At 37.0% G+C, this 27,163-nt stretch overlaps 1 protein-coding gene across 2 annotated transcripts in view; it reads right to left on the bottom strand.

Annotated features, from left to right (window-relative positions):
* Positions 1 to 1,030: 1,030 nt before the first annotated feature.
* Positions 1,031 to 27,163, bottom strand: part of LOC150102568 (golgin subfamily A member 5-like) — a 358,953-nt gene continuing 332,820 nt past the window's right edge. Inside the window, exons 14-15 of one of the 2 annotated variants that reach the window (XM_090399729.1) lie at positions 23,756 to 23,792; positions 1,031 to 1,324 (exon numbers count right to left, since the gene is read on the bottom strand). In XM_090399729.1, coding sequence (XP_090255855.1) covers positions 23,757 to 23,792 — 36 coding nt within the window. In that variant the 3' untranslated portion in view covers positions 1,031 to 1,324; position 23,756. The remainder of the gene's footprint in view (positions 1,325 to 23,755; positions 23,793 to 27,163) is intronic. The other variant, XM_090399728.1, reaches the window with a different exon arrangement.

Genomic DNA, 27,163 nt, shown 5'->3' with positions numbered 1-27,163 from the left:
GTATCCAACTGTCGACCAATTAGTATCTCAGAAGTGGTGGTGAAGATTTTGGAAAAATTGGTTACAGCTCGCATTCAGAAATGGATTGACAGTGAATCTCTCCTTTGCAATGAGCAACATGGGTTTACCAAGGAAAGGACATATTTTAGCAACTTGCTCACATTCTATAACAACATTACCATTGAACTAGACAAGGGGAATGGATACACCATGATACTTTTGGATTTTCCTAAGGCTTTTGACAGAATACAGTATGGTAGATTGTTGCATAAATTTGAGAATATGGGTTTGGATTATAGAATATTAGCATGGATAAGAGAATGGCTGACTGACATGTCAAAAAGTGGTCCATGGGGGGGGGATGTGAGTCTGCAAGATTTAATGCGACTAGTGGTGTACCACAAGGATCAGTGCTTGGTCAGTAGTAGTCCGGTCACTCTGATCAAGATAAGATAAGGAATCGTGACGTGATTGTGTCAACCAATTCAATTGGACGTTGTCATGAGTTTTTGTTTTTTGAGTGCGTGAATTGTGGTAGGCAAGTTTTTATATATACAATATAGACAAGTTTTTAATATATAATTTTCGATAAATTTATAACTTTTTGTCCATATTTCAAATGGGAAACAGTATTGTAGTCAAAGGAGGTAAGCCTCCTCTTCCAAATTTTATACCTTTGAGTAATTCAAATATACCAACCAAATATAGTGTTCCCTTCATTACTGTTTTCTAATATACAGAATCTTAAAACAAACACATTGTACACCACTCTGTGCAGATTTGGTTACAGTTAATCAATAAATTAAAGTATTCAAAGTTATCCTACAATTAATTGCATTAGACCAATTAAGATGAGCACTGATATTCTATACACTCTTAAAACTTTCATCCATTGAATAAAAATGCAATAATATCAAACTGATGTGATTTTTGTAGTGCAGGTTGCATAAGCCACAACAGCACACTCAATCGAAAGGAGCACACAATGCCACTGATGTGTATATATTATTTCAAGAAATAATGAAATAAATTAGAAGAAAATGCTTTATTGAAAGTTTTATGATTTCTGAAACTCAAATACAAAACCAACATTGAAAAAGTTCAAGGATACAAGCAGTCGAAGAATAGATTTTATTACAGTAATACAAATCCAATAATTACAGGTCTTAAAATTAACAGCTTTTGCATAGTATTACACACATATTCACTACTTAACATATCAATAGCACAGTCACTGGACAGAATCGTTTAATTTGTCACGATGACCATGAATTTCAGGCTGGTATGTCAACAGCACTAACATTACCCACATATGTAGGAGTATCTGTAAAACAATAAAATGAATTACCTTTCTTGAAATACACATCAATAAAACAGTAGGAATGTAAAACCTAATGACATATGTGATTATTTGCTAGGTAATCAAAATAAAGAACCAAAAGGAACGATGGAGAATTTGTGAATGTATGGCCTTAGTTTGATACACCTCTTCAGGGTGCATATCAGCAAGAATCGAAAATCAGTATTTCTAAGAGTTTTCTGTTTGCATAATATATATATATATTTAGCAGTATGATTACAATACATTTTAACTATATTAACCTCCCCCCCTACAAAAAAAAAACTTAATTATTAACATACACTGATCATTAGGTTTCCACAGTATGAAATGTTGAGGATTATTTATCATTTATCAGGTAAGAACCACTTATATTTAGAAAGAAACAGTTTAATTACATTCTGCCCAGTACATCTATACAAGTATTAACTGAGATTTCTAAATTAATAGCTATATTACACTGAATGTAATAAATTTAGTTTAATCCTTTATCCAAGTGTGAGCAAACAAAGTTTGCACTTGAAAGTATCTTCAGGACTGGGGTAAGGTGGTACAACACTGGGCCTGAAGATACTTCCAGGCACAAACTTTGTTTGCTCACACTTGGATAAAGGATTAAACTAAATTTATTATAGTCTAACCAAGTGAAAAATAAACTTTCAACATCTTTCTCTAAATCCAGAGTAATTTAATAAAAAGGTGGCACACCGTTTGGCAACTCCTGTAGGTAGAAATGACCTTGCTAATGCTTCTGCCTCGTATCCCCACTGAAGAGACCTCAATAAAGGTCGAAACTAGTCTGGGTAGTGGCCCTTCCCTTACTGCATAATATTATACATATTCGCAAGGAGATGTGTTTTGCATTAAGGGAAATTGAGTCAGCTGTTGCTAGCTCTTTCGGCCAGCAACAGCTGACTCAAAATTGGCACAGACTAGGGAAATTCAACTGTCTAATTAAAACAAAGCAATCTGATGGTCGCTTGAGAGGTGTTGCCACTAATGTGGTTTCTGGCCAGTGGTTTGAATTTTAAGTGAAAGAACAGGAATCAAGTGCGTTGGTAATTTGGCGGGAGTAAATATGACTCATTGAAGTTCTTTAAGCTTGTGTTTCACAACTGTGTTTGAAAATCCTGGTGGAAGATCAGGTCCAAGATGCCTGTAAGAGTCAACCACAGAGAGAGAATGCCAAGTGCTACTCTTTGAAACGTGGAGTTGGTCATCCTCCCTGGCATACTCGTGTGCCCATCACAGGAAATTTAAGCCCACTTAATGATGACAATGCTATGTCATCAAATCGTATAGAGGTATTTTTCTAACTCTCTGGCATTGATGTGCTTGTTGGATTTGGTTTGGTGGACATGATGGAATTATTATTACGGGCAACTCCAAGGAGTCCTTAGACTCATCGAGGGAGGCCCTAAACATTACGTCCAGAACAACTATTCAGCATCCACACAGTATCTATCATACTTTGCCTTGAACTCATTCACAGTCATGGCACCCACAACAGACATTGGCAGCTTATTCCACTCATTTACCACCACTCTCCGAGTAAAAAACCTAGTTCTAACACCCTTGCTAACCACACTCTTGCCCAGCTTCCATGTATGGCCCCTAGTCCTCCCACCACCAGTGTTTCTCAAAAATATCTTCTGAATTAATCTTATAGAAACCCTTCAGTAATTTGAATATCTCAATCATATCACCCCTTTTCCACCTATCAACCAATTTCTGCATCCCACAAATCTTCAACCTGTTCTCATAAGGTTCATTCCATCCAAAGGCGAGTGACCAAGATGATAGCTGGTCACTCGCCTCTGGATCTTTTCTACCTCCTCCCCAACAAGAAACCCTGGTGCCCAGATCTGGGCACAGTAGTCAAGATGGGGTCTTATCAGGGCTCGATAAAGAGGAACAATAACTGGCTTGTCTCTGCTAGTCAAAGTATTCTTCAGTAACCAAGTGATCTGATGAGGTGATTTAGTCACTTTTGCAATGTGCCCACTAAACTTCAACCCCCTGTCCACCAACACTCCCAAATCCCTGGCCTCGTCAATCTCCTGGAGTACACTTCCACCAATGTGATATACTGCTGCTATTCTTTCCACCCCAAAATGCATAACCTTACATTTTTCCACATTAAATTGATATCCATTCTCCTTAGCCCAATCTTCCAATCTATCCAAATCATCCTGCAAAATTTTGACATGTGGATTCACTATTGCTCTACCCAACTTTGCATCATCAGCAAACAAATGAACAGTTCCTCTCAGATCCTTTCATATATTGTTAATGAACAAATTAAACAGCAGTGGTCCAAGAACAGAACCTTGTGGTGCACTAGTAGTCACAGGCCTTCTTTTGGACTCTACTCCTGAATAAACTACTCTCTGATATCTCTCCATCAGCCACCCTATCTCCATCCCCATTTGCCACAGTTTACTGATTAGAATTCCATGTAGTATCCTGTCAAAGACCTTAGCAAGGTCCAGCAGTATCACTGTAAACCCATTACCCTTATTCAGTTCAGCCATCGCTGTGTTATAAAACATGAACAAGTTACTGAGGCATGATCCTTCACAAAACCATGCTGTCCCCCATACAGTATCCCATTATCATCCATACATTCCTTTTTTTCCCCTCTTGACTACTTTCTCCAAAACCTTTGCAACGACTCCTGATTATGCTGATCAGTCGGTAATTTGCAACAGCAGTCTTGGAGCCTCCTTTATGCAATGAACTGTTTTCCCCTCCTTCCACCCCCCCCCCCCCTAGGAACTAACCCAAACTTGAGACTCAAATTAAACAAAATGGTCAAGGGCATTGACAATTCTTTTGCCGCTTCATGTAAGACCCGAGCTAGTATACCATCCAATCCCACAGATGTATTCATATTAAGGTTTTGTAATATACTATTCACCTCAATTCCTGTATAAGCTATTAGTTCCTTCATTCCTGCAATATCACCACCTGGATGATATACTCTTGCAAAGTGCTTGCTCAGTAATTCCACTATTTCAACTGATTCAGTTATCTCCGTACCATTGGCATTCCTTAAAATCATTCTGCCATATTCATTTTTTCTTTTACTTGCAGCATATCAAAAAAAACAGTTTGGGATTCTCTTTAGCTTGTGTTGCTAATTTCCTTTCATAATCTGCTTTTGCTTTTCTTACCCCACTAGTTACCCTTCTGCCCTGAGCTTTATACTTTTTGTGTGCCTGCAGGTCACTTTCTCCTTAAATTCCCTCCACAGTTGTTTCTTTCTTTGCAGTTCAAGCTAAATGGTGTTATTCATCCATTTAACCCCCACTTGATTTACTATTTGGACTCTAGGTATGCAGTTAGCCATTACCTACTGCAAACGCTCCTTAACCACTTCCCATGCACTATCAACATCCAGCTCTTGCAGTTTTACATGATATGTCACTGAACCAAGCACACTCCTAAGCTTGTGATACTTACCAGCCCGGTAATTCCACATGTACCCTGTCTTAATTGAAAATTCCATACATTTAGCCACCTCCTAGGTCAAGACCCTTATGATCACTCTCACCAATTGGTGGCAACATGGTCATATTCATTACAGTCAAATTCTCAGATGCAATTACTAGGTCAAGCACTCTCGAACCCCTAGTATATTCCATTACATGTTGTCTCAGGTAGTTATCCCTTAGTAACTACATAAAATCCATTTCCTTCCTCCCATGTGTCCTCTCCTCCTTCCAATCAATGTTATCATAGTTGAAATCCCCCATAATAATTACCAGTCTTAGTCTTCCACTCATTGAGTCTATTTGCCTATGCATACTATCTCCATCATTTATTCCATCACCTGGTCTATAGCAGCACCCAACTGTATATTTTGTTCTACTGTCCTCGATCTCACACCAAATAGCCTCAAATGTGCTCTTTTCACTATCCTGCGGTTCAACTTCTACTCTCCTTGACTGCAGTTCATCAGCTATCATCAATAACACTCCTCCCCTCATTCTTTTCTCTCTGTCCCTCCTGAACACACTATACCCTTCACATTCTGTCCAACTAGCTATATCATCTTCTGTCAGCCATATCTCACTAATGCCAATAACTTGTGGCCAGGAAGAGCCTACCAAGGCCAAAAATTCCTCCTCCTTGTTCCTAATACACCTAGCATTAGTATACATAAAGTGCAGAAGCCCATTAATTCCACCCTTATCTTAATGTCTTCTACTAACTATCCCATTCCGGTTTGTTATCCTACGTACTAGCTCAGGCATATTATACACATTCTTACACTCAACTGCCTCACTGATATTTACATATCCCCTTCCCACCCACCCCTAATAGCTCTAGTTTCTCTGATTCTGCACATCCACTTTCGCTTCATTCAGCAACATGTTTTCCAGTCTCCACCAAATCCATTCAGATGCAAACCATCCTTCTTGTTGCCCATGAAACTCAATCCCCACCACTCCTCCTGCATAACCTGTGCATAGTCATTCGCAATTATGGCACCCTTCTCAACTCTACTCGTCATACCGTGGCAACAGACTCACCATGTTAACTCTCACTCTTTTCTTTTGCTACCTCTAGTAATTCCTTCAAGTCCTCTCTCATAGCAAAATTTTCACCTTTTAAATCATTCATTCCTGCCATTACTATCATTTCTTTCATCCTATGCTTTTGTGCTCGAATAGCCTCACTTACATCATTAATTTTCGCACCCAGAAAGCACGATTTTGTTAAACTCTCATCTATTACACCTTTTACTACTGAATCACCGTACAACACTCGCTCCTTAATTTTTCTTATCATGCATTTGCTTCTTTCTGTTAGCTGATGCAGTCTGTAGACAATTTTGTAATCACTCCAGCTGTCGCTTCGCCCTATGTATCATTCCACGCAACCGTGCAATCTCCCTCATTGCAACTAACTCTTCATTATTTTTATCAGTCAAACCATTCTCTTGCTCTATACTTTTACTTTCACTCTCCCTCTCTCTCTCTTTTACTCTCACTTTCGACACCACTCTCAATGCTATCTGGCACTACATCACTATTTTCTATCGCATTATGACTTTCATCTACTACAGGGGTCTCCAAACTATGGCCCGCAGGTCAGATGCGGCACGTGATATGATTTTATCCAGCCTGCCAATTGGACTAATTTTTCAATAAGAATCCGCAAAAAAAAAAAAAAAAAAAAAAAAAAAAACACTGGTGTTGATAGATTTCAAATGCATTAATAAAAATTGTGTTCAAAATATATTCCCGAATAGCAAGAAGTAACCGTAATCCAAGTTACGGTCTTTCTGACTTAAAAGGTCGGTTAAAATGGACTAACGAAAAAAAAAAAAATTTAATTTTACAAAATTTTACAAGCAAATTTGAAGAAATTAACTTGCAAATTTATCTTGCAAGATCTTGCTTGCAGGATCATCCTGTCCTTAATGAATTACTCTGTGAGATGTAAATATGAAAATTAGAAAAGGATCATAATCATGTGCTTGGTCAAATATTTAATGAAAGATACAGAAAAGGTGCAAGTTCAACTGGCCAAATCTGCAGCAGCCATGACCTGGTGTTAGGGAGTACTGGACTCCATTGCTGTCCTTATGACTGAAAATTATAGTAACAAAGGTCATAGTTGGCTAGTGCATACCCATGTCATGCCTCACATACATCCTCACATGTGAACGCCTTTAGGTTTGATATGTGGGAAGACTGAGTGCCATTAGGTCTATGTTCCACTCAATAAGAACTGAACGTCTTTAGGCTCTAAGAGCAATGGGATAGCAGATTGTCAATTTAGCAGTACCAAGAAAGTTCAAGCTGCTAATGACTAGTTGTTGCAATAGTAATCCTGCTCAGTACGAGAGAAACCGCAGGTTTGGACACTTGGTATGTGTGCTTGGTCGCATGACCAGTAGTGGGAAGTTACCATCTGATTTGGACTGAACACCTTTAAGTCATAATCCTGTCCAGCCACTGCAACGATATCGTTCGTGCTTTGCACGGTGAAAGGCAGAGCATGCCGGAGTTGCTTTTGTACTGTTACGGCGTGATTGCTGTGGCGATGAGGCCACTAGAATGGAAGCATCAAGGCAGTTGTTGATACTATGTGGTCACTGCTTCCTCTGCTGCACCAAATTGTCCACAGATGAACCAGGTACTGGTCTGATGTCATGCTTAGAAAAGCAGCTACCATCCTGCAATCTGTTGAGACTCAGAAGTCTACGGGGAAATGTACAACAGCAGAAGACATCCACATGCTAGTATACTTCGTCATCCTGCCCAAGAACAGAGCATTCTTGGGCAGGGTGATGATGTGTCGTAACAAAAGGTATTCGAAATAACATATCTTAGAGACACATTTCTAAAAAAAACTACTATCTTAAAGTCATCGATAATATCTTAAAATGGACCATTATATAATCCAACAAACAAAGCTGTTTTTTTTTTTTTTTTGCCATTAAAAACATTACAGATAAAAGTAGCAAAAATACACAAGCAATACAGTTAAAAGTTGCCTTCACATGGCTACAAAAAGCATCCACAATGTTAAGATTATTACCAGAAGAGTCACTCTCCAGTGACCAGAGAGTGTACAAATCATCTGTGCATGCAGCATATGTTATGCAGAGAAACAGTGAGTAGACCACCAGAGAAAACATCAAGTACTTCAACAACTTTCATATGCCATATACTGAATTCAACAAATAGGTTCACAGATTTAAAGAAACTGCAAGGTCTCCATCTTGGTCCTTTTGACATGTAATTATATATTTATTTTAATCCTATTATATAATATAATAAATATTATTCATAGTAATAAACATCAGATCTGCATGTTTCATTGCAGGAGGTCCATGCTCTTACAATGGTAATTAAATCATGCTTTAAATCCGCTTATAGTTTCTACACTTGCCACCCTCTTGGGCTTTGTATTCCTCAAATCTGTTTCCATAACTCATATTCAATATGTAATGACACTACCTTCATCAATTTTTTTGTGGACCCTATTTAAGATATTCTCATCCCCTGGAAAACCAAGTGATCAAATCTGTGCACAGCTCCATATGTGGCCTGATCAACATACAGGAGAACCATAAGGGAGGATCCATTCTGATAACCTCAGAAGTTTGGCAGTGTGACCCTTAAGCTTCACGTCTTTGTCCACTATGACTCTCAGATGTCTCCTTCACTTCCTTCAAAATTTTCTCAATACCTGTATGCTGTACATCCCATCCTTGATTACCAAATATCAAGACCATATACTGTTATGCTGAGTTCACATGCACTCCTACAATCCATTCAAATTGTCCTGTGTGGCCACAACATCTCTTTGATCGCTCATTGTTTTCCCCAATTTTGCATCATCTGAAAAAATTGCATGTCTTCAGGTAAACCAGTCACAACACCATTTATATAGAAACTGAACAACAACTGTCCCTAAACAGATCCCTGTAATACACACTACTAATAACTTTCCTCTTACCCCCCCCTCCCCACAGCCAATCACTACACAACTAAATTATCTAGTATCTAATCCCCCACATTCCAGTAATTTATCAAACTCTAAGTAGAGTCAAACTTGACTTGTGATGGCCATTCCATTAACACAATTACCAAATACACTTCACATCTGCAACCTATGGACAAAGGTGTTTTTGCCTTCAAGCCATTTATTTAAGGAATACTTTCACTCAGGCTATTGCTGCAACTGAAGGTGAGAAAACCATCAAATGTTCGGAAAGAACATAACATCTTGTATTTGAACAAAGAGGGTAAATTTCTACCTAAGCAGTAGATGTCTTTCATTGCCAGGTGAAATACCACCAGCTTGCTTATTAGAGACCTGAAGTAACTGCAGCCATGTTTGGTTGTTAGAGCAAGGATTCTAGTTTCTGCTCCCCACACTTCACACATGCAGTGAGAGTGATGCCCTCAAAATACATACCAATCTCATTGTAGGGAGACTAGACTCTTCCCCATTCGAAGGTACAGCAGTAAGCTGGTTCTGCAAGCCAGTCACTGGTTAGTACATGGAGACCGAATCAGACAGTAACGAAACTGGGGACTTACCAATCAGCTAGTGAAAATTCTGTAACCACATATTTGGCCAGTTCGTGACTGGAGAGAGAATAAATAATGTGGCTGAAGGTGGAAACTGGAGGTCACTTATTATTATTATACAGGCACCGCCATGGAATCATCACAGGAGACCCAATTTATGATACTTCTTCTTGAACCCATTAACAGAAAAAGGACTCACAAATGACTGTGGCAACCCCACTCATTCACCACTCTCAAAGCAAAAATTCTAGCCCTCACACCCCTACTGACCACATCTTTATTCAACTTCCAGAGATGACCCCTAGTTCTGGTCCCTCTAGGTAAATGCTGAAACATTTTTCCTGCATCTATCCTATAAAACCCATTAAGCAACTTAAACGTTTCTATCATATCCCCCTCTTTTTCTCCTATTAGCCAACTTATGCAATCCACACACCTTCAATCTATCCTCATAAGGCACATTCCACAGGCCACTCACCATCTTGATCACTCGCCTCTGAATCCTCTCCAACGCTTCCACATCCCCAAGAAACCCAGTGGACCAGACTTGAGCATATCAAGGCCTTATAAAGAGGAATTACAACTTATCTCAACTTGTTAATGTGTTTTTCACTAGCCAAGTAATGTTATGTGTTACCTTAGCAATATGTCCTTCAAACTTTTAACTCTCTGTCTACCACCACCCCTAAATCTCTAGCTTCATCTATTTCCTGGAGTAGAGTGCCATCAATGTGATAAATGACTTGTAATCTATTTATCCCGAAGTGCAAAATTTACATTTCTTGACATTAAACTGATGACACCCATTAACTTTTGCTCATACTGACAGCCTATTTAAATCATCCTGCAAGTTCCCCACATCGCCTTGATTAACTATTACTCTACCCTAATTTTGCATCATCAGCAAACAACTGAATATTTCTCTTCAGGTTATTTCCTATGTCATTTATTTACAAATTAAACAGCAATGGTCCCAGCACTGAACCTTGTGGCACACTACTAGTCTCCTGTTTTTGCCTCGATTCTGCCCCTCCATATACCACTTTTTGATATCTGTCCAGAAGTCACCCTCTTATCCACTTAGCCAGCATCATATCCATCCATTTGTTCTAATTTGCATAACAGTGTTCCATGTGGTATTCTGTCAGATGCCTTCTCAAAATCATTGTGTAGCCATTTCCTTTATCTAATATCGTGAATTTTTGCACCTGGGAAACACGATTTTGTCATACATTCGTTAAATACTCTCTTGATTACTGAGTCTGCATTCATAATTTTCTCCTTAACTTGTTTTTCTTGTTTGTTCGGTTGGTCTTTATTATTCTTTCGGATCACTGATTCTTCCTTCTTTCAGCCCTGCTTAACTCTTGCCATTTCTGCAGTTTTTCAATTTTGCACTTTGTCCTGTAACGTTATTACTTATCGCTCATTGTTATATAGATTGTTCTCTACCTCGCTATCTTATATCTTGGCTACCATATATAACCTTGGTTGACCCCTAGAGATATTTCCTCTTCAGAAACTGGCAAATTTATATTTTAACTGCGCCAGCCAGCTTCCTATAACAAGAATATAATTCAGGCTCAGGGAAATATTCCTAGATTTTAGGCATATACGTTGATCTAAATTCACACGCGAATATACAGATTTTGGTTCCTTGCAGTCGTAACCTAAGATCTAATCTCTATTACATAATTTTCTAAACTCCTTCCCACTATTTGGTTAGAATTTTATAAGTGGTAGGTTGACACCTCGAATTCAGGCAAGACTCAGATTCAAATAACAAAACATGTTTATTAATACTAAAAGACAGGTACATTAAATCTTGTATCGAGTTATCAAAACTTCTCAATTTCTAGCTAAGTTAATGTCTTCTGCTTATCTATACAAACTGTTCAATACTAATCTGACTGACTTTCTCACATAAACTGACATGCAAAATCATGTAATACAATGAATAATTTAAACAATGTTACACTCAAGTCAAGTCCTTCATTCATATTTACTTTAAATAGATATTTCTCAAATCATGCTTTATCAAGACACAAATTCTACCGTCAAACAATCTCAAGATATAAAACAAACGAATCTTTACTTTACCAAGTCCCTCCGAAGGTCTATTAGCTGCCACGTGTTGTTCGGGTCATCCTTTGTCTTGTGGCTGAATTGTTCCGTTCACTGCTACCAGACACAAATCAAGAAATGGCTGTTGTTACGAGCTTTCTCCGCTCGCTCAAGTAAGGTCGTTCAGCATTTGGCACCATTTTGCATGAGCTGTTTATTCTCGTACGGATCTCTACGGAACACCTCTCAGTGCAGGTCATGAATATGGCCAGCTGTCGTCGACATAGCACTATCGGCTTGTCCTATCACAGATCACACGTCGAGAGTCCTCGATCTCCAAAATCTCCGAAGAAAACAGGAAAAAAGCCTCGAGCTTGGTGCGTATTGCCTTAAATACTTTTTCTCATTGCCCTCTTTTCTGTATTGTTTTTCGCACGATCCATAGCTTACATCGCCCTTAGGTTGATCCCCTTGTGTTTCCCTCCTTGCTATTAGGTGTTGTTTTTGAGGAAAAGCACTTACGTCAGCCTTCCCCGTAAGCTACAGCCTTCGGTGGTACGACAGGTACTTGCTGCTTAAACGTGACCTTTGATCCTATTAGTCATTTCTTACCTAGCGATTTACGATTTTATGATAGTTTGATAATACATAAATTAAGCCATTATTCCTTTACATGAAATGCTAATCTGACATTATTCTTGATTTTTTAGCTTCCTGTTTTACAAAATTTAAATTCCAATATATTACACATTCTGATATAAACTTTCACATACAATAATTTAGGTGTTTCTTATCTTCTACTGGTAAGCAGGTATTATGCAAATTTCTTTGTAATTTTGTAAAGCTTACATATTAGATCCTGAATGAATAACTTGTCAAGAAGTTCTCCATTCAGTATCTATCTAACAGTTCTATGAAGGATAACACTGAAGTGCGGCTATTTCCAAGGCTGCACGTTCAACATCATTAACATCATTTTCCATCTTATGGTCGGTAATTGTTCCATTCTCATCACCTAACAGACGCTCAATACATATTTTCTCTCCAGTTTCAATTTCCTTCCATATATTCTTTAATTTTCTATATGCATACATTTCATATATGCTGTGCTGAATAATAACCCACAAATTCAAATCACCAGAAAACGTGATCTTTCCTGTCATTGGTTGTCGCGTTGGTGCCATGCTCACAATATCACAATAAATATAAACATAAAAATGTTATAAATATACTAATAATCTAAAAATACAAAAACCTACACTAACACACTATAATACTCAAATTTTCTGATGAAAAAACACAACAAAACAGATATGGAGACAGGAGACCGACTCCCCCTCTGTGTGGACAGTGTGTTTGCAAGTCTTCTGCATGCCCCACTTCCTCACCAAACACAATGATCCACAACCAAAAGAAATGCAGTTTTTACTGCAAATCTGAAAAAATCTTCCAAACAAAACAGCTAAAAAAAAAACCATGAAAAAACCTAACAAAAAATCAATCCACTAAAACAACCCTCCAACACTAATTCTTTCCAAAGAGAAAGTTTCCACATTCAGGGCCTAAACAGCAATATAAACAGTGCACAATCTTGTATATTGCTGTTTACTTACCTCCCATCTAAACCTGAACTACTGTTCCTTTCAGAATCCCAAACCTCAATGCCACTGTACACCTCAACTACCCAAGCTACACATTACATAGCTCTTTCTGCCACAAAGGTGGCACTTGTGCATTCGTGAGAACCAACATACCATTCCAGAGACTGCAAATTCTTGAATCCCCACTGTTTGATCTGCTTTAGCCCAAAATTTCTTTACGAAATCAACCTTCCACCTTTATTGCTCTCTAATCTCAGTCAACCAATCTGACCTCTCAACTTTTTGCAGTCTAAGTACAAAAAAAGTAAGGTGATCCTTGTTGGGGACTTCCTCAACTCATATTGGCTCCCCTTCTCCAGTTTCACCGATCAAGCAGGCAGGGATATTGCAGTGTTCGCCATCAGCAATGATATCCAGCAAAGGTTGGGTGATTGGGAGAGCCTCTGCTACTAATGGCTCAGCAAAAAAAGTTAAGAAAGTTTGAGCACAGTTAGTAGTAGAAGGGAATCAATCGTTCGATGCTGTTGGCACACTCTCCCTTTATGAGTCTTTGGACTCCCTGGAGGTGTCACAAAATAATAATCTCTCATTATCACCTCTAATAATGGAATCTCTGTATATTTCTAATCATTTTTTATATGGAAGACTTTGAGCAACGAGCTCTAGAGTCGGCGTGCCTTAAGACCAAAATTTGGATCAGATAAGTCGACAATATTTTCACCATTTGGCCCCACGGCCATGAAGCACTAAATACATTCCTTAGCCACCTGAACAAACAACACAAACACATCCAATTCACCATTGAAATAGAAAACAACTCTCTTCCTTTCCTAGACACACTTGTCACATGTCTTTTCTCAGGCTGTCTCTCCTTGTCAGTCTACTGCAAACCTACACACACAAGCCAGTACATACACAAAACTTCTTATCACCACCCAACACAAAAATTAGAGGTCATAAGCACCCTTAAACACAGAGCTCAAAACTATCTGTTCAAATGAACAACCTCTTAACCACGAATACGAGATCATCAACCATACCTTTATAAAAAAATGGATACAGTAAAAAAAAAACATCCACAAGATCCTCCACAGAGATACCAAGAAAAACAAAAAAAGATTTCAAGAATGCTATTGTCATATCATATGTTAGAGGCATTTCCGAAAAAATAGACAGAACACTACACAAATACAACATCAAAACCACCTTTAAGCCCCCGACAAAATTAAGACGCCTACTCAGTTCTTTTAAGGATTCTCTGCCACACCCTACCCAGAGGTTTACAAAATACAATGCACATGTAAAATACCATAGATAGGAGAAAGAGGGCGAACCATCCAGGAGAAAGAGGGCGAACCATCCCAATCAGGAACGATGAACACAAATGACATATTAAATACCCCCATTTTGGAAAAACCGGCCTTTCTGACCACGCACTCCAAACATACCACGGAATTGACTGGAAAGGTACTGAGTCCCTACACCGCACCAAAACCTGGTTCGAGAGGAAATTCAAAGAGGAATATGAAATGCTCAAACATAATCCAAATCTGAATAAAAATTATGAGCTAACCATTCCAAGAATGTGGAGGTCCCATCTGCAACTTTCATAGCAACCACTAAGAAAAATCTCAATAGCAGACTTGTGAAGTTTTTTTTTTTTTTTTGGAACATTCAATAGCAACCTGAACTGTACAAATCCAGAAGAAAATCTTAGTATAACAATATGAACTGTACAATTCCAGAAGAATCTTAGTACGTGAGGACTTCAGCAGAGGCAATGACAATCAAGGAAAAGAAGGAGTAGCCATAGTATTCAACACAAAATACGAGTCTAATCTTCTTGAATGGCAGTCAGTCTCAAGTAGAGTAATATGGGCAAATATGAGAATGGGGAACTGGACAATGAGACTTATTTGTGCCTATGGTCCCACAGAAGGTTCTACTAAGGTAGAAGTGGAGAAATTTTTTGACGCTTTAGAAAAAGCAACTGACACAATGAAAAAGGAAAAGTTGGTCCTTGTTGGGGATCTAAATAGCAGAGTAGGAAATGATTGTGAGACATACAAAAATATTTTGGGAAAATTTGGTGAAAAGAGCAAAGCTAATATAGTTCGCCCACCGATTTGAGGTCCCTCGACACTTCTGCGCATGTCAGAAAAAGGAGAATCCATTCCGATAATAGGTAATCAGTCTGTCCTCTGGGATGTAATAATAAACAAACTGAGTTTTTTATTATTACAGGTCGGAAAATTTAGCTTTTCTTTTACGAACATTGCTGTTTTTAAACTGTAACTATTTTGCTTGTATAACAGTTGGAAAAATGTACGTAGAGTGTTAATAAAATTAAAAAAGCTATAGCATAAAACAAAAACGTAACTAAGTTTATTTTTAAGAAAGTTCTATAAAATAAAAAGAATTATACAGAAAAACAGAAATTATTTCAAATGAACTTAGATATTCCAAACTTACCGTTGAGAGAACTGAGGCACTTTAATGTCCTAAACTGATTAATTATTTATGAGTTGTTGTGACTCTCAATAGCATGCAAAAAAATGTTGGAAAATATACCATTGTCAAATTCTTTTACTCTTCAGAGTCATCTGAATCGGTGTCCGAACCGCCATCACTTTCACTTAAACTGATCACCAAAGGTTCGCACAATTCTTCGATAATTCCGTCTCTATCCCAATATATATTTTCCAATGAGGTGACATGAGAGCAATATTTTCCCCACTTTTGAACTGTAATACTTTCAATCGCCTGTTCTGAAAGCTTAAAAAGTTTCAACATGTCAATATCCCCAGTTACGTTGCGATGGCGAATGAAACTTTTCACTTCTGCCCAAACATACTCAATAGCATTAATATCGCAATGATATGGTGGTAGCCTCAAAGCTAGAAATCCATGCTCTTTGAGCATCGTGTCGAATTTAAATAGTTTAGTTGTGGGCGAGTTTCTTTTGACCAAATTAAGCAATTCAATTTTTGGCATATCTGGGGAATGAGAAATGTTATTTGCAGAGAGCCAATCCATAAGAACTTGCTTCTTATTAGACCAATTTGGAACTTTGTTTAATCGAATAGAGTGATATGAAGCGTTATCAATTATAACAACAGCATTTTTAGGAAGGTTTGGAATCAGTTTTTCTTCTGCCCACTTTTCGAAAATCGTAGAATTCATTTGCCCATGGTAATCTCCAATAGTTGAATTGGCCTTGTATAGTAAGTTTGAATTAGCTAAAAAACCCATTTCTCCACCCGCATACAAAATTATTATGCGCCGCGAGGCATTTCCGGTTTGTAGCACTCCACATTCTTCTTTAGACTGCCAACATTTTCCATAAGTTAAATTACTATCAATCCAAGTTTCATCTAGATATACAATCGGTCTTTTCTCCTCCCTGAAACGTCTTATTGCTCTCAAATACTGCGTTCTAGATAAAACAATGTCACTTCGCTCCATGATAAGTTTCCTTTTATTCTGGGACTTTTTAAAACAAAATCCGATTTCATGAAGTATTTTCCTTAAAGTTTCTCTTTTCCAAGAAAAATTAATTTTTTCTTTAAGCACAGGAATCAATTTCGGAACAGTTGGCACTCTTTTCTCGACCACGTAAAATTTGTGAATAGTTCTTATAACGTCTACATCAAAATCATTCAAAGCTACGGTTTCGATGGTTTTCTTTCTCTGGCGCTTTATTTTAGGAGATTTAAATTTTGGCTTACCTTCACCTTTTGATTCCCTACGAATTCTTTTAACAGTCGACCCCGATACGCCCGCAATTGCACTTGCATGTTTTATGACTTGAGAAAGGGGAACAAGAAGACGGCCTTCTGACGATTCTTTTTCGCAGAATGTCAGCACATTATTCAATATTCTTTTGCAAGAGCTACTGAAACGTGTAACAATAGAACTTGTTGACTGTACTGGATCCATCATATACAAATTAATAATAAAAAAATAATGCAAAAAGAGAACAACAAAAATCAAGCTAGTACTACTACAGCGACAGACAAGAAGGCACGTGATTTCGCATGTTGGCGACCAATTCGTACATCCTTCATTTCTTTCTCCCCTTCAGCATGAATCGACTATTCTTGGCACAAAGCCAAGAAGGGACCTAGAAGTGGTGGGCGAACTATAATAATGGCAAATATCTGTTGGATTTCTGCTCAGGACATGGACTGGTTATTACTAACACCATGTTCCAACATAAAAATGTGCACAAATTCACATGGAGAGAAGAGGCTAGGAATAAAAAAAGTCTCATTGACCATGTTATTGTTGATAGTGATGTTTTCTCCATGGTGCAGGACACCAGAGTGTACAGAGGATTTGAAACTGGAAGTGATCACTATTTAGTCTTGAGCAGGATAAAATTGAATTTCATATTGAAAAGAATAACATGTAAGAAAGTTTTAAAGTGAATAAAAGTTGAGCAGCTCTCAGATGTGAACTGTAGACTAAAATACAGAAAGATTATTGATAAGAAAATGAAAGAGTTTGAGAACAGGAATCAAGCCTTGGAGATTCAGTGGCAAACTCTGAAGAAAACATTGATTGATTCTGCCAGAGAGGCATGTGGTGAGGTTGTGTGCAAGGATAAAAAAATCAGAACTCCCTGGTGGACACAGGAAGTTAAACAGGCAGTGAAGGAAAAGAAGAAAGCATATCAAAAGTTCCTGGAAAATAAGTCAGCTTTTACTCTTACAGAATACAGAGACAAATGTAAGAAAGCTAAACAGTGTGTAAAGCTAGCTAAACAAAAGTCATGGGAGGATTTTGGCAAGAATATAGAAAATAAATATCAAGAAGATGGCAAAATATTCTGGAGGTTGTTGAAGAAGCTTAGGAATGGAGGAAAGAGTGCTGTAAAAGGAGTTAGAGATGATAAACGTGACATGAAAACAAGAGAAAAAGATATCCTTGAAGTATGGAGTAATTACTTTGAAAAACTGCTAAATGAAACAAGCAGTGATGACAGCACAGTGATAAAAAAACACTGACCAGGCATGCAGTCAGGAACACATATCCATACTTGAAGTAGAAAAAGCCATCAAAGGATTGAAATGTGGAAAGGCAGCAGGAGTAGATGATATTCGACCAGAAATGCTGAAGTATGGTGGTATAAAAGTCTTACAGTGGCTGCATAGTTCAGAAAGCCTGGACAGAGGGACGAATTCCCGATGATTGGAGTAGAGCTCTCATAGTACCCATATATATAAAAAGGGAAATAAAACTGAATGTGAGAATTACAGAGGTATTTCCCTACTGAGTGTTCCTGGCAAGAATTATGCAAGTATACTTGAGAAACGGTTGAGAAGAATTGTGGAAGAAAAGCTTGGTAAAGAACAAGCTGGATTCAGGCCAAAGAGAGGCTGTCAGAATCAGATCTTCACTTTACAACAAATAGTCGAGAAGGCTTGGGAATATAACAAAGATCTGTATTTAAGTTTTGTCGATTTGGAAAAGGCATATGACAAGGTGCCAAGAGAGAAGCTATTCAATACACTGCAGTTATATGGTGTCAATGGGCCATTATATCAAGCAATACTTATTCTTTATTTGAGTTGTAAATCAGCAGTTAGAATTGAAGGAAGTACAGGAAGATGGTTTAATGTTAAATCTGGTGTGAGACAAGGATGTACATTATCCCCTCTGTTATTCATTATCTATATGGATCACATTATGAAGGAAAGTGGTATTAAACCTGATATCAGAATTGGAGATATTAATGTCAGCTCTTTGCTTTATGCAGATGATGTTATACTTCTAAATAAATCCGCTACAAGTCTGCAAGATTCTCTGACTAAATTGAATAGCTGTTGTAATAAATATGGTATGAAGGTCAGCAATAAAAAGACAAAGACAATGAAAATAGGCAGAATCATTGATAATGTCAACTGTGTTGTGAATGGAGAACCTGTGGAACAAGTAAAACATTTCAGCTACTTATCCATGATTTTTACTGAAGATGGTAAATTAAATATAGAAATAGACAACAGAATCAGCAAAGCTGGTATGGTGGGAAGTCAATTGAATAAATTCATATGGAGTAAGAGAGAAATTAGTCGGAAGACTAAATTAGCTGTATACAACACAGTGTTCAAACCAGTTTTAACTTATGGATCTGAGAGCTTAGTCAGAAGTAAAACACTTGACCAAAGACTAGAGACCGCAGATATGTGTCCTGAGAAAGATTAGAGGCATGAACAGATGGCATCAGTGGCAATATCATATTAAAAATGAGGATATTAGGAAAGAACTTGACATTGTCAGCATCCAGGAATGCGTTAGCAGAGCTAATCTCAGGTGGTATGGTCACTTGAACAGAATGGGTGAGGAAAGATTATCAAAACAAGTGTTCTCTGCCAGGTTGGCAGCAAAACGACCCAGAGGAAGACCAAGATATAGGTGGATTGATACGGTACAAAGTGCCTTAGATGATAGAAATATAAGATCTGATAATGTTGGAGTCTTGACAAGTAACAGACTGATTTGGAGGAAAATTGTAGATAGGAAGTTAGTAATGATGTAATTTTTTCATGTAGTACTGTCATATCCTGCACACCCCTTGAGGGTACATGGCAGGAATTTGATGGTGATGATATATACGTAAGCTGTTCAATAAGTTATAAGACTATATTTATTTATACAGAAAACAGATTACCTTTAATCGTCATCATTTACATGGTCTTTTCTGAAGTAACTACCGTGAGAAGCGATGCATTTGTCCCACAGTTGCGTCCACTTCTTAAACACATGTGAAAGTCCGTTTTTTGAGAGTTCTTTCAAAACCGCCTCTGCAGCTTTTACACATGCTTTATTTCTTTGTTTTTTCTCATTTCATGCAGCACTTTATACTCCTTAGATATGTTGGTTTTTGGTGGTCTTACTTTGGAGAGAACACAAGCTACATCCAGTCTAATATTGTTGGCGATGTGGTTTGGAAGGTGGCAGATACCGCATTCAATTTGGATCATAATATCCTCGGCCAGTATTTTCCTAGGATTAATGGCAAAGTTATGACAAGTGAAAGCACGTTGAGTGTTTCAGCCCCAAATTTGGGAGGCTTACATCAGGAGACCTTCAGCCCAGCAGCGAAGAATACCTACATAGCCCACTAGGGGCACCATCAGGACTTTTAGGAAAACCATAGCTTTCTCGCTTCGTTTCTCATTTACTGTGTTTAGTGTCTGTGTGCACGTCTTTGTTGTAAGTTCCTTTGAAGATGGCAACGTGACGTTGCCGAAATATTGGAAATATATTAAAGTTTAATTTAATGTATATTCTATTGTACGTTGTAATTTCCTTAAGTTATTTAGTAAGCACATACTGCTGAGTAGTATACTAAAAACATAATAGTTACTATTATGTTTCCTTGCACTAGGAAACATAAGTATATCTAGGGTGATAAAGATATGAAGTCCATAAATTATTCAAATTTATATTTATACTTGAATATAAGTGTAACTACTAACAAGTGTGTGTTCAATTTTATCGTCTTACTTAATGCAAAAACAGAACAGAAGATGAACCATATACTAACAAATCACTACTGTGGACAAACTGATATGCGTACCATGAAATTTACCACCACCTGAACATATATATAATAGCTTGCATATATGATCGGCTTATTTTCTCATTATTTTTCATACTTTTTTTTTATTATTCCCTCCCCCACATATACATATACAGACACAACATTACTGACATGTTCAACAATGCTGAATTAGAAACTCGTTCACATAAATTTTAATTAACCTAGCCACCAGTCATTACAGCTACCTCATTCTGTCTTATACAGTAATTCCTTAATTGCCTACCATAGCAGGAAAGCAATTTGCTAGTTGGATAAATGGAGATCAATTACATGGTATTGTATCAAAAGTCGTTTGACATACTAACTCATTCTAGGGTTAGTTAATTGAAGGTTCAGTCATTTGAAGTTCAGATAATAGAATGATCACTGCAGTTACATAAATTCACTGCTTCAGTGAATTTAAGAATAAAAGTAACAATTGGACTCCATGTACTTGTTCTACTTTTATTTATTTATTTTTTATTATGTTCTCTGTTAGAACCTGATTGAGTTAATGCAGTAAACCACTTATGTCTATCAATATATTTTATGTGAACTGAACTAAAACATTCAATTAAAAATTCATTATAATACAATTATGGAAACAACTACCATGTTAAGTTTAATACATATCAAAATAATTACCTGATGTTTCAATTTTCATATCAAGTTCATCATCTGGAGTATGCATATACATACAAAGAGATGAGCTACATTACAATACACACAGTAACCTAAAGTAACTATCTGACAAACCGTTAACACTACTGGCCTGACTTCTCATGGAAAAGAAAATACTACATCAAAGCCAGAATTCTACTATCTGTTTGGCTAAAGACTACTAACAGACAAATTAAACCCAAATGGTGCTGGTGATGGACAATATGTGAAATAAGGGCTAAAATTATTGCTTAGAGTCCTAAGTGACAGTTTACTGGAGAACTTGAAACAGAAGTCATGTGGGCTGAATGTGTGCCATTCATATTCTCGGGATTTTTAGGCCACCATTAGGATGCGTGATCATAATTTCATAGGCTTCCTTAAATTTGCATCCCTACCAAGTTTTAGTATGATGCAACGAACAAGTTCCTTTTGAATCAGTTTGGTATAGAGTTAAGAGCATGAATCAGAGAGGTCTAATTCACCAAAATTGTGCATCCTGTTTCAGCAATGTAAGGTAAGCTACAAGAGCAGTGGATTTAGTATACTACAGATTGGGGGGGGGGGATCCTTGGATATGGTGAATATGTTTTTCAGTTTTGTAGGGAATTTAAAGGTAGCATGCAGATTGTAATTGTATAGATCCCTTTAATGTATGGAATGGATATTGTCTTAGTGAAATCTATGTTATTTCCATTTTTAAGTTTTATGAAGAATTTTATTAATGCTATTATTTGCTAGAGCTGCTGTTTCTAAACATACTGCTAATAATTTGTAATTCACGTTTATGAGCTTGGAGTGCTTAAGGGTCAAAGCTGTATAACTGAGAGAAGAGCTCCACGTAGTCTTTAAAGGAACGTGGAGAAGTGACCAGGGCTTCGACCTAATGTCCAATCCTCACCTTCTCGTGGTGCACCCTGTTAGGCATCCACCTGGATACTGAACAAATGATGATGGACTGGCAATTTGGGATTTAGCTGACCAAATTGTATTCTTAGTGGCTTAAACCACTATATAAAACGATGGCACAACATGACAGAATTAAATGCCGGCTAGGGCATCACTCGGTTAAACAAGACCCCATTCTTTTTGCCAGGGAACCAGGGTAAACACTAAAATTCAGCTGCTGAAACACATCCCAACTCAACATCACCACAGTTGAAGATCAGTACTATCAACATAAGAAGCCTAAATGGAGCTAGCTGAGGAAATGGATAAGAACCAGATCGACATAATAGGGATGATTGAAACAAGAAAAACAAAAACTGGTGAGATCTTTCTAAACAATAAATACAAAATGATATATGCAGGCAATAACAATCAGGGAAAAAGGAGTAGCTATAGTATTCAACACTAAATATGAGGCTAATCTTCTTGAATGGCAGGCAATATCAAGTAGAGCGATGTGGGCAAATATCAGAATAGGGAACTGGACAATGAGAATTATTTGTGCCTATGGTCCCACAGAAGGTTCTAATAAAGTAGAAGTGGAAGAATTTTTTTAGGTTTTAGAGAAAGCAACTGACACAATGAAAAAGAAAAAGTTGGTCCTTGTTACGGATCTAAATACGCTGGTGGTAGAGAGTGAAGAAGAAACTATCTGAAGGAAGACATGAGAAATGTAGCTAAAACTGGAAGTGAGTTTTGGTTTTCAATTTCAATAATAAATTGTATGTGTTTGTGTTGTTCGTTCAGATGGCTGAGGAAGGTGTATAAAGTTTGGGAGTTGTGTTAAAAACTATCAAATATCAGGCCATACTGTAAATTTTAAAGTAGAGCACACTGTTCAAAAGAATCCATAAAAGTTAGCAATAAGAGGAGATAGTGGTGAGCCCATGGCTATACCTTCTTTCTGTAGGTTAAAATTATTTTGCCACATGAAGTAACGATCAAAAACATCGAAACAGACTAAGAAATCATCTCTGCTGAGCATTATATTTTTAATTTTGTTTGCGAAGTGCTGTGTTTTTTGTATATTAAGACTGTCTAATAACTTCAACTGTCAGCCAAAGTAGGCCATTATGTTTATGTATTTTGAGAAAACGATAAATTCTACGAGAGCATGTGTAAAGTAGTTACAGCTTTTTAGCAGTTTTCTTTTTAAATCTTATTGATTGGACTATAGATTACAAGATGATAAATGTCACTGTCAGAGTCTAATTCATACATTTGATGAGATGTAAGTTGATCTCTTTAACACAGCAGTAGAATTACCTTTGTCTACCTTCATGAAACAATATCCTAATCAACTTTTAATGATTTGACAGCTATGTAGTTCTGTTTTGGTGAGAATGCTACCAATTCCCTTGGTATTATTCAAACATTACACTTGTCTAAATGAATCAGTTTAATAAATAGGTTTAGGACTGTTAGTAACATATTCAGCATTTCCAAGGATCCCCAGGCAACTCTGGGGTATACTGAATCCAGTGCAACTGTTACTTACCTTACATCCATGAAATATGATGAGCAATTCCCTCAATCTAGAAAAAAAAAAAGAAGACAAACAGTAAATTGCACCTCTGTGATCATGCTCTTAACACTATGCCAAACTGATTCAAAAAGAACTTGTTCCTTACATCATATTAAAAATCTGTATGAATGCAAATTTAAGGAAGCCTGTGAAATTGTGATCAATCATCCTGATCTACACAATAATGACAGTTTAAAAATTTCAAGAATCTAGATAGCACATAGCTTCTGTTTCATGTTTTTCAGAAAACTATCACTTGAGGAGATAACAACTGTCAATAATTACTAAGATAATAAGCCGAAACGCTATTTTACCAGCAAACTAAAAATAAGACGGGATTTACCATCTCCCTTTCAATTAACTGTCAATAATTTTAGCTCTTATTTCCTATATTTGTCACCACAAATACTGTTTTTATTTTGATGTAGTAGTTCCCCCTCCCCAATCATCAGCGATCAAGCCCTGTCACCAGTTGATGAAATTATTGTTACTATGGCTTACTATATATATATATTGTAATGCAACCTGTATCTTTGTGTGTGTATTCTCCAGACAATGCCTGGATATGAAGGCCAAAACATTGACTAATTATTTTGTTTATATGAAATTGAAGTTGTTGCTCTAAAAAGTAATTATTGCCATCATGTCAGACTTTTATTATAATGAATGCTGATCACCATGTAAAGATGAAAAACATATTCAGTACAATTAAATAGATGAATTTATCTAGCAGATAAAATCATCGCATTACAACTACTTAACTAATACTCTTCACTATCATGATATAATGTGTTTAGGAGTACAACATGATGTGCACAAAGCAAAGAGCTAAGTTTGATAGCTCCAATTCTAATATAAGCTTTAATGCGTCTCTCTCATCATCATCATCATCAAATTCCTGATATACCCTAAGGGGGTGGTCATCCTATGAGTCTTTTACCTGCCAACCTGACAAAGAACACTTGTTTTGCTAATCTTTTCTCTCCCGTTCTATTAAGACATTCCTAAATGCTAACAATGGCAAGTTATTTGGTATAATCCTCATTTTTAATGTGATACTGCCATTGATGCCACCTATTCAATCTCCTAATCTTTATCAAGTGTTTTATTTTTAACCCAGCTCTCAGATCCATAAGTTAAAATTGGTTTGCACCATCTTGTATACAGATTTAGGGTTTTGATTAATTTCTTTCTTATTCCATATAAATATATTCAGCTGACTTCCTACCATACCGGCTTTGTTGATTCTATTGTCTATTTCCATATTTAATTTACCATCTACACTAAATATTGTGCCTAAATAGCTGAAACGTTTTACTTGTTGTACACGTTCATCATTCAGGATAAAGTGGATGTTTTCAATGTTACTGCCTATTTTCATCGTCATCAAATTCCTGCCTTGTACCCTCGAGGTGCACAGGATATGATAGACTACATGAAAATTTACATCGTTACTAACTTCTTATCTACGATTTTCCTCCAGATCAGTCTGTTAATTATCAAGACACGAATATTATCAGATCTTATATTTCTGTCGTCTAAGGCACTTTGTACCCTATCAAACCACCTATATCTTGGTCTTCCTCTGGGTCGTTTTCCTACCAAACCTGGCAGAGAACACTTGTTTTGCCAATCTTTCCTTGCCCATTCTGTTTAAATGACCATACCGCCTCAGATTAGCTCTGCTAGCGCATTCCTGGATGCTGACAATACCTAGTTCTTTCCTAATATCATCGTTTTTAATATAATATTGCCATTGATGCCATCTGTTCACACCTCTAATCTTTATCAGGACTCTGATATCTGCGGTCTCTAGTCTTTGGTCAAGTGTTTTACTTCTGACTAAGCTCTCAGATCCATAAGTTAAAACTGGTTTGAACTCTGTCTTCTATACAGCCAATTTAGTGTTCCGATTAATTTCTCTCTTATTCTATATGAATTTATTCAATTGATTTCCTACTATACCAGCTTTTTTGATTCTGTTGTCTAAACCCTTATTCAATTTACCATCTTCAGTAAAAATCGCGCCTAAGTAGCTGAAATGTTTTACTTGTTCCACAGGTTCTCCATTCACAACGCAGTTGACATTTTCAACGATTCTGCCTATTTTCATTGTCTAAATAGTGATCACTTCCAATTTCAAATCCTCTGTACACTCTGGTGTCCTGCACAAGGGAGAAAACATCACTATCAACAATAACATAGTCAATGAGGCTTTTCTTATTTCTTGCCTCTTCTCTCCATGTGAATTTGTGCACATTTTTATGTTTGAACATGGTGTTAGTAATAACCAGTCCATGTCCTGAGCAGAAATCCAACAAATATTTGCCATTATTATTAGCTTTGCTCTTTTCTCCAACTTTTCCCAAAATATTTTTGTATGTCTGACAATCATTTCGTACTCTGCTATTTAGTTCCCCAACAAGGAACAACTTTTCTTTTTTCATTGTGTCCGTTGCGTTTTCTAAAGCCTCAAAAACTTCCTCCACTTCTAAGTTAGTAGAACCTTCTGTGAGACCATAGGCACAAATAAGTCTCATTGTCCAGTTCCGCATTCTCATATTTGCCCACATCACTCTACTCGAGACTGCCTGCCATTCAAGAAAATTAGCCTCGTATTTTGTGTTGAATACTATGGCTACTCCTTCTTTTCCTTGATTGTCATTGCGTAAGTATAACATTTTGTATTTATTGCTGAGAAAGATCTCACCAGTTTTTGTCTTTTTTGTTTCAGGCACACCTATTATGTCGATCTGGTACTTATCTAATTCCTCAGCTAGCTCCATTTCTTTGCCATTCAGGCTTCTTATGTTGATAGTACCGATCTTTAATTCTGGTGATGTTGAGTTGGGGTGTGCTTTCAGATTTGTTCCAGTAGCTGACTTTTCGTTGTTCACCCTGGTTCCCTGGTGAAAACAACGGGGTCCTGTTTAACCAAGCGACGTCCCATCCGGCATGAAATTTTGTCATGTTGTACCATCATTTTATAATTTGGTTTAAGCCAATAAGAATTTCAATTTGGTTGGCTAAATCCCAAATTGCCAGCCCATCCTCATTTGTTCACTATTCAGGTAGATACCCAACAGGGTGCACCACGAGAAGGTGAGGATTTGTTGGATTCTGATTATGTAGAGATTAGAGTAATTATTATTTGCTTCAGATTCCAACATGATCTTCCATCACAAACGCTAGACTTGTAAATATTATTTAATGTAAACAACTTATTTTACAATTTAATATTCATATAACTACTTTAATTTTGTCTAATATCTAATTATTTAATCAAAGATATTTGTATTAATAGTGATAAGACTGTATTAAATATTATTAAGCTATTTTATTTATTACTATATTAATTTATAAGAATTTGTATTCAATATT

This window comes from Typopeltis vanoorti, chromosome 10 (genome assembly GCF_054136105.1).
Source record: "Typopeltis vanoorti isolate ZY-2024b chromosome 10, IOZ_Tvanoo_1.0, whole genome shotgun sequence".
In the NCBI taxonomy this organism is placed as follows: Eukaryota; Metazoa; Arthropoda; class Arachnida; order Uropygi; family Thelyphonidae; genus Typopeltis; species Typopeltis vanoorti.
Note: the sequence above shows the minus strand (reverse complement) of the source record. Positions and strands in the feature narration are given on the sequence as shown.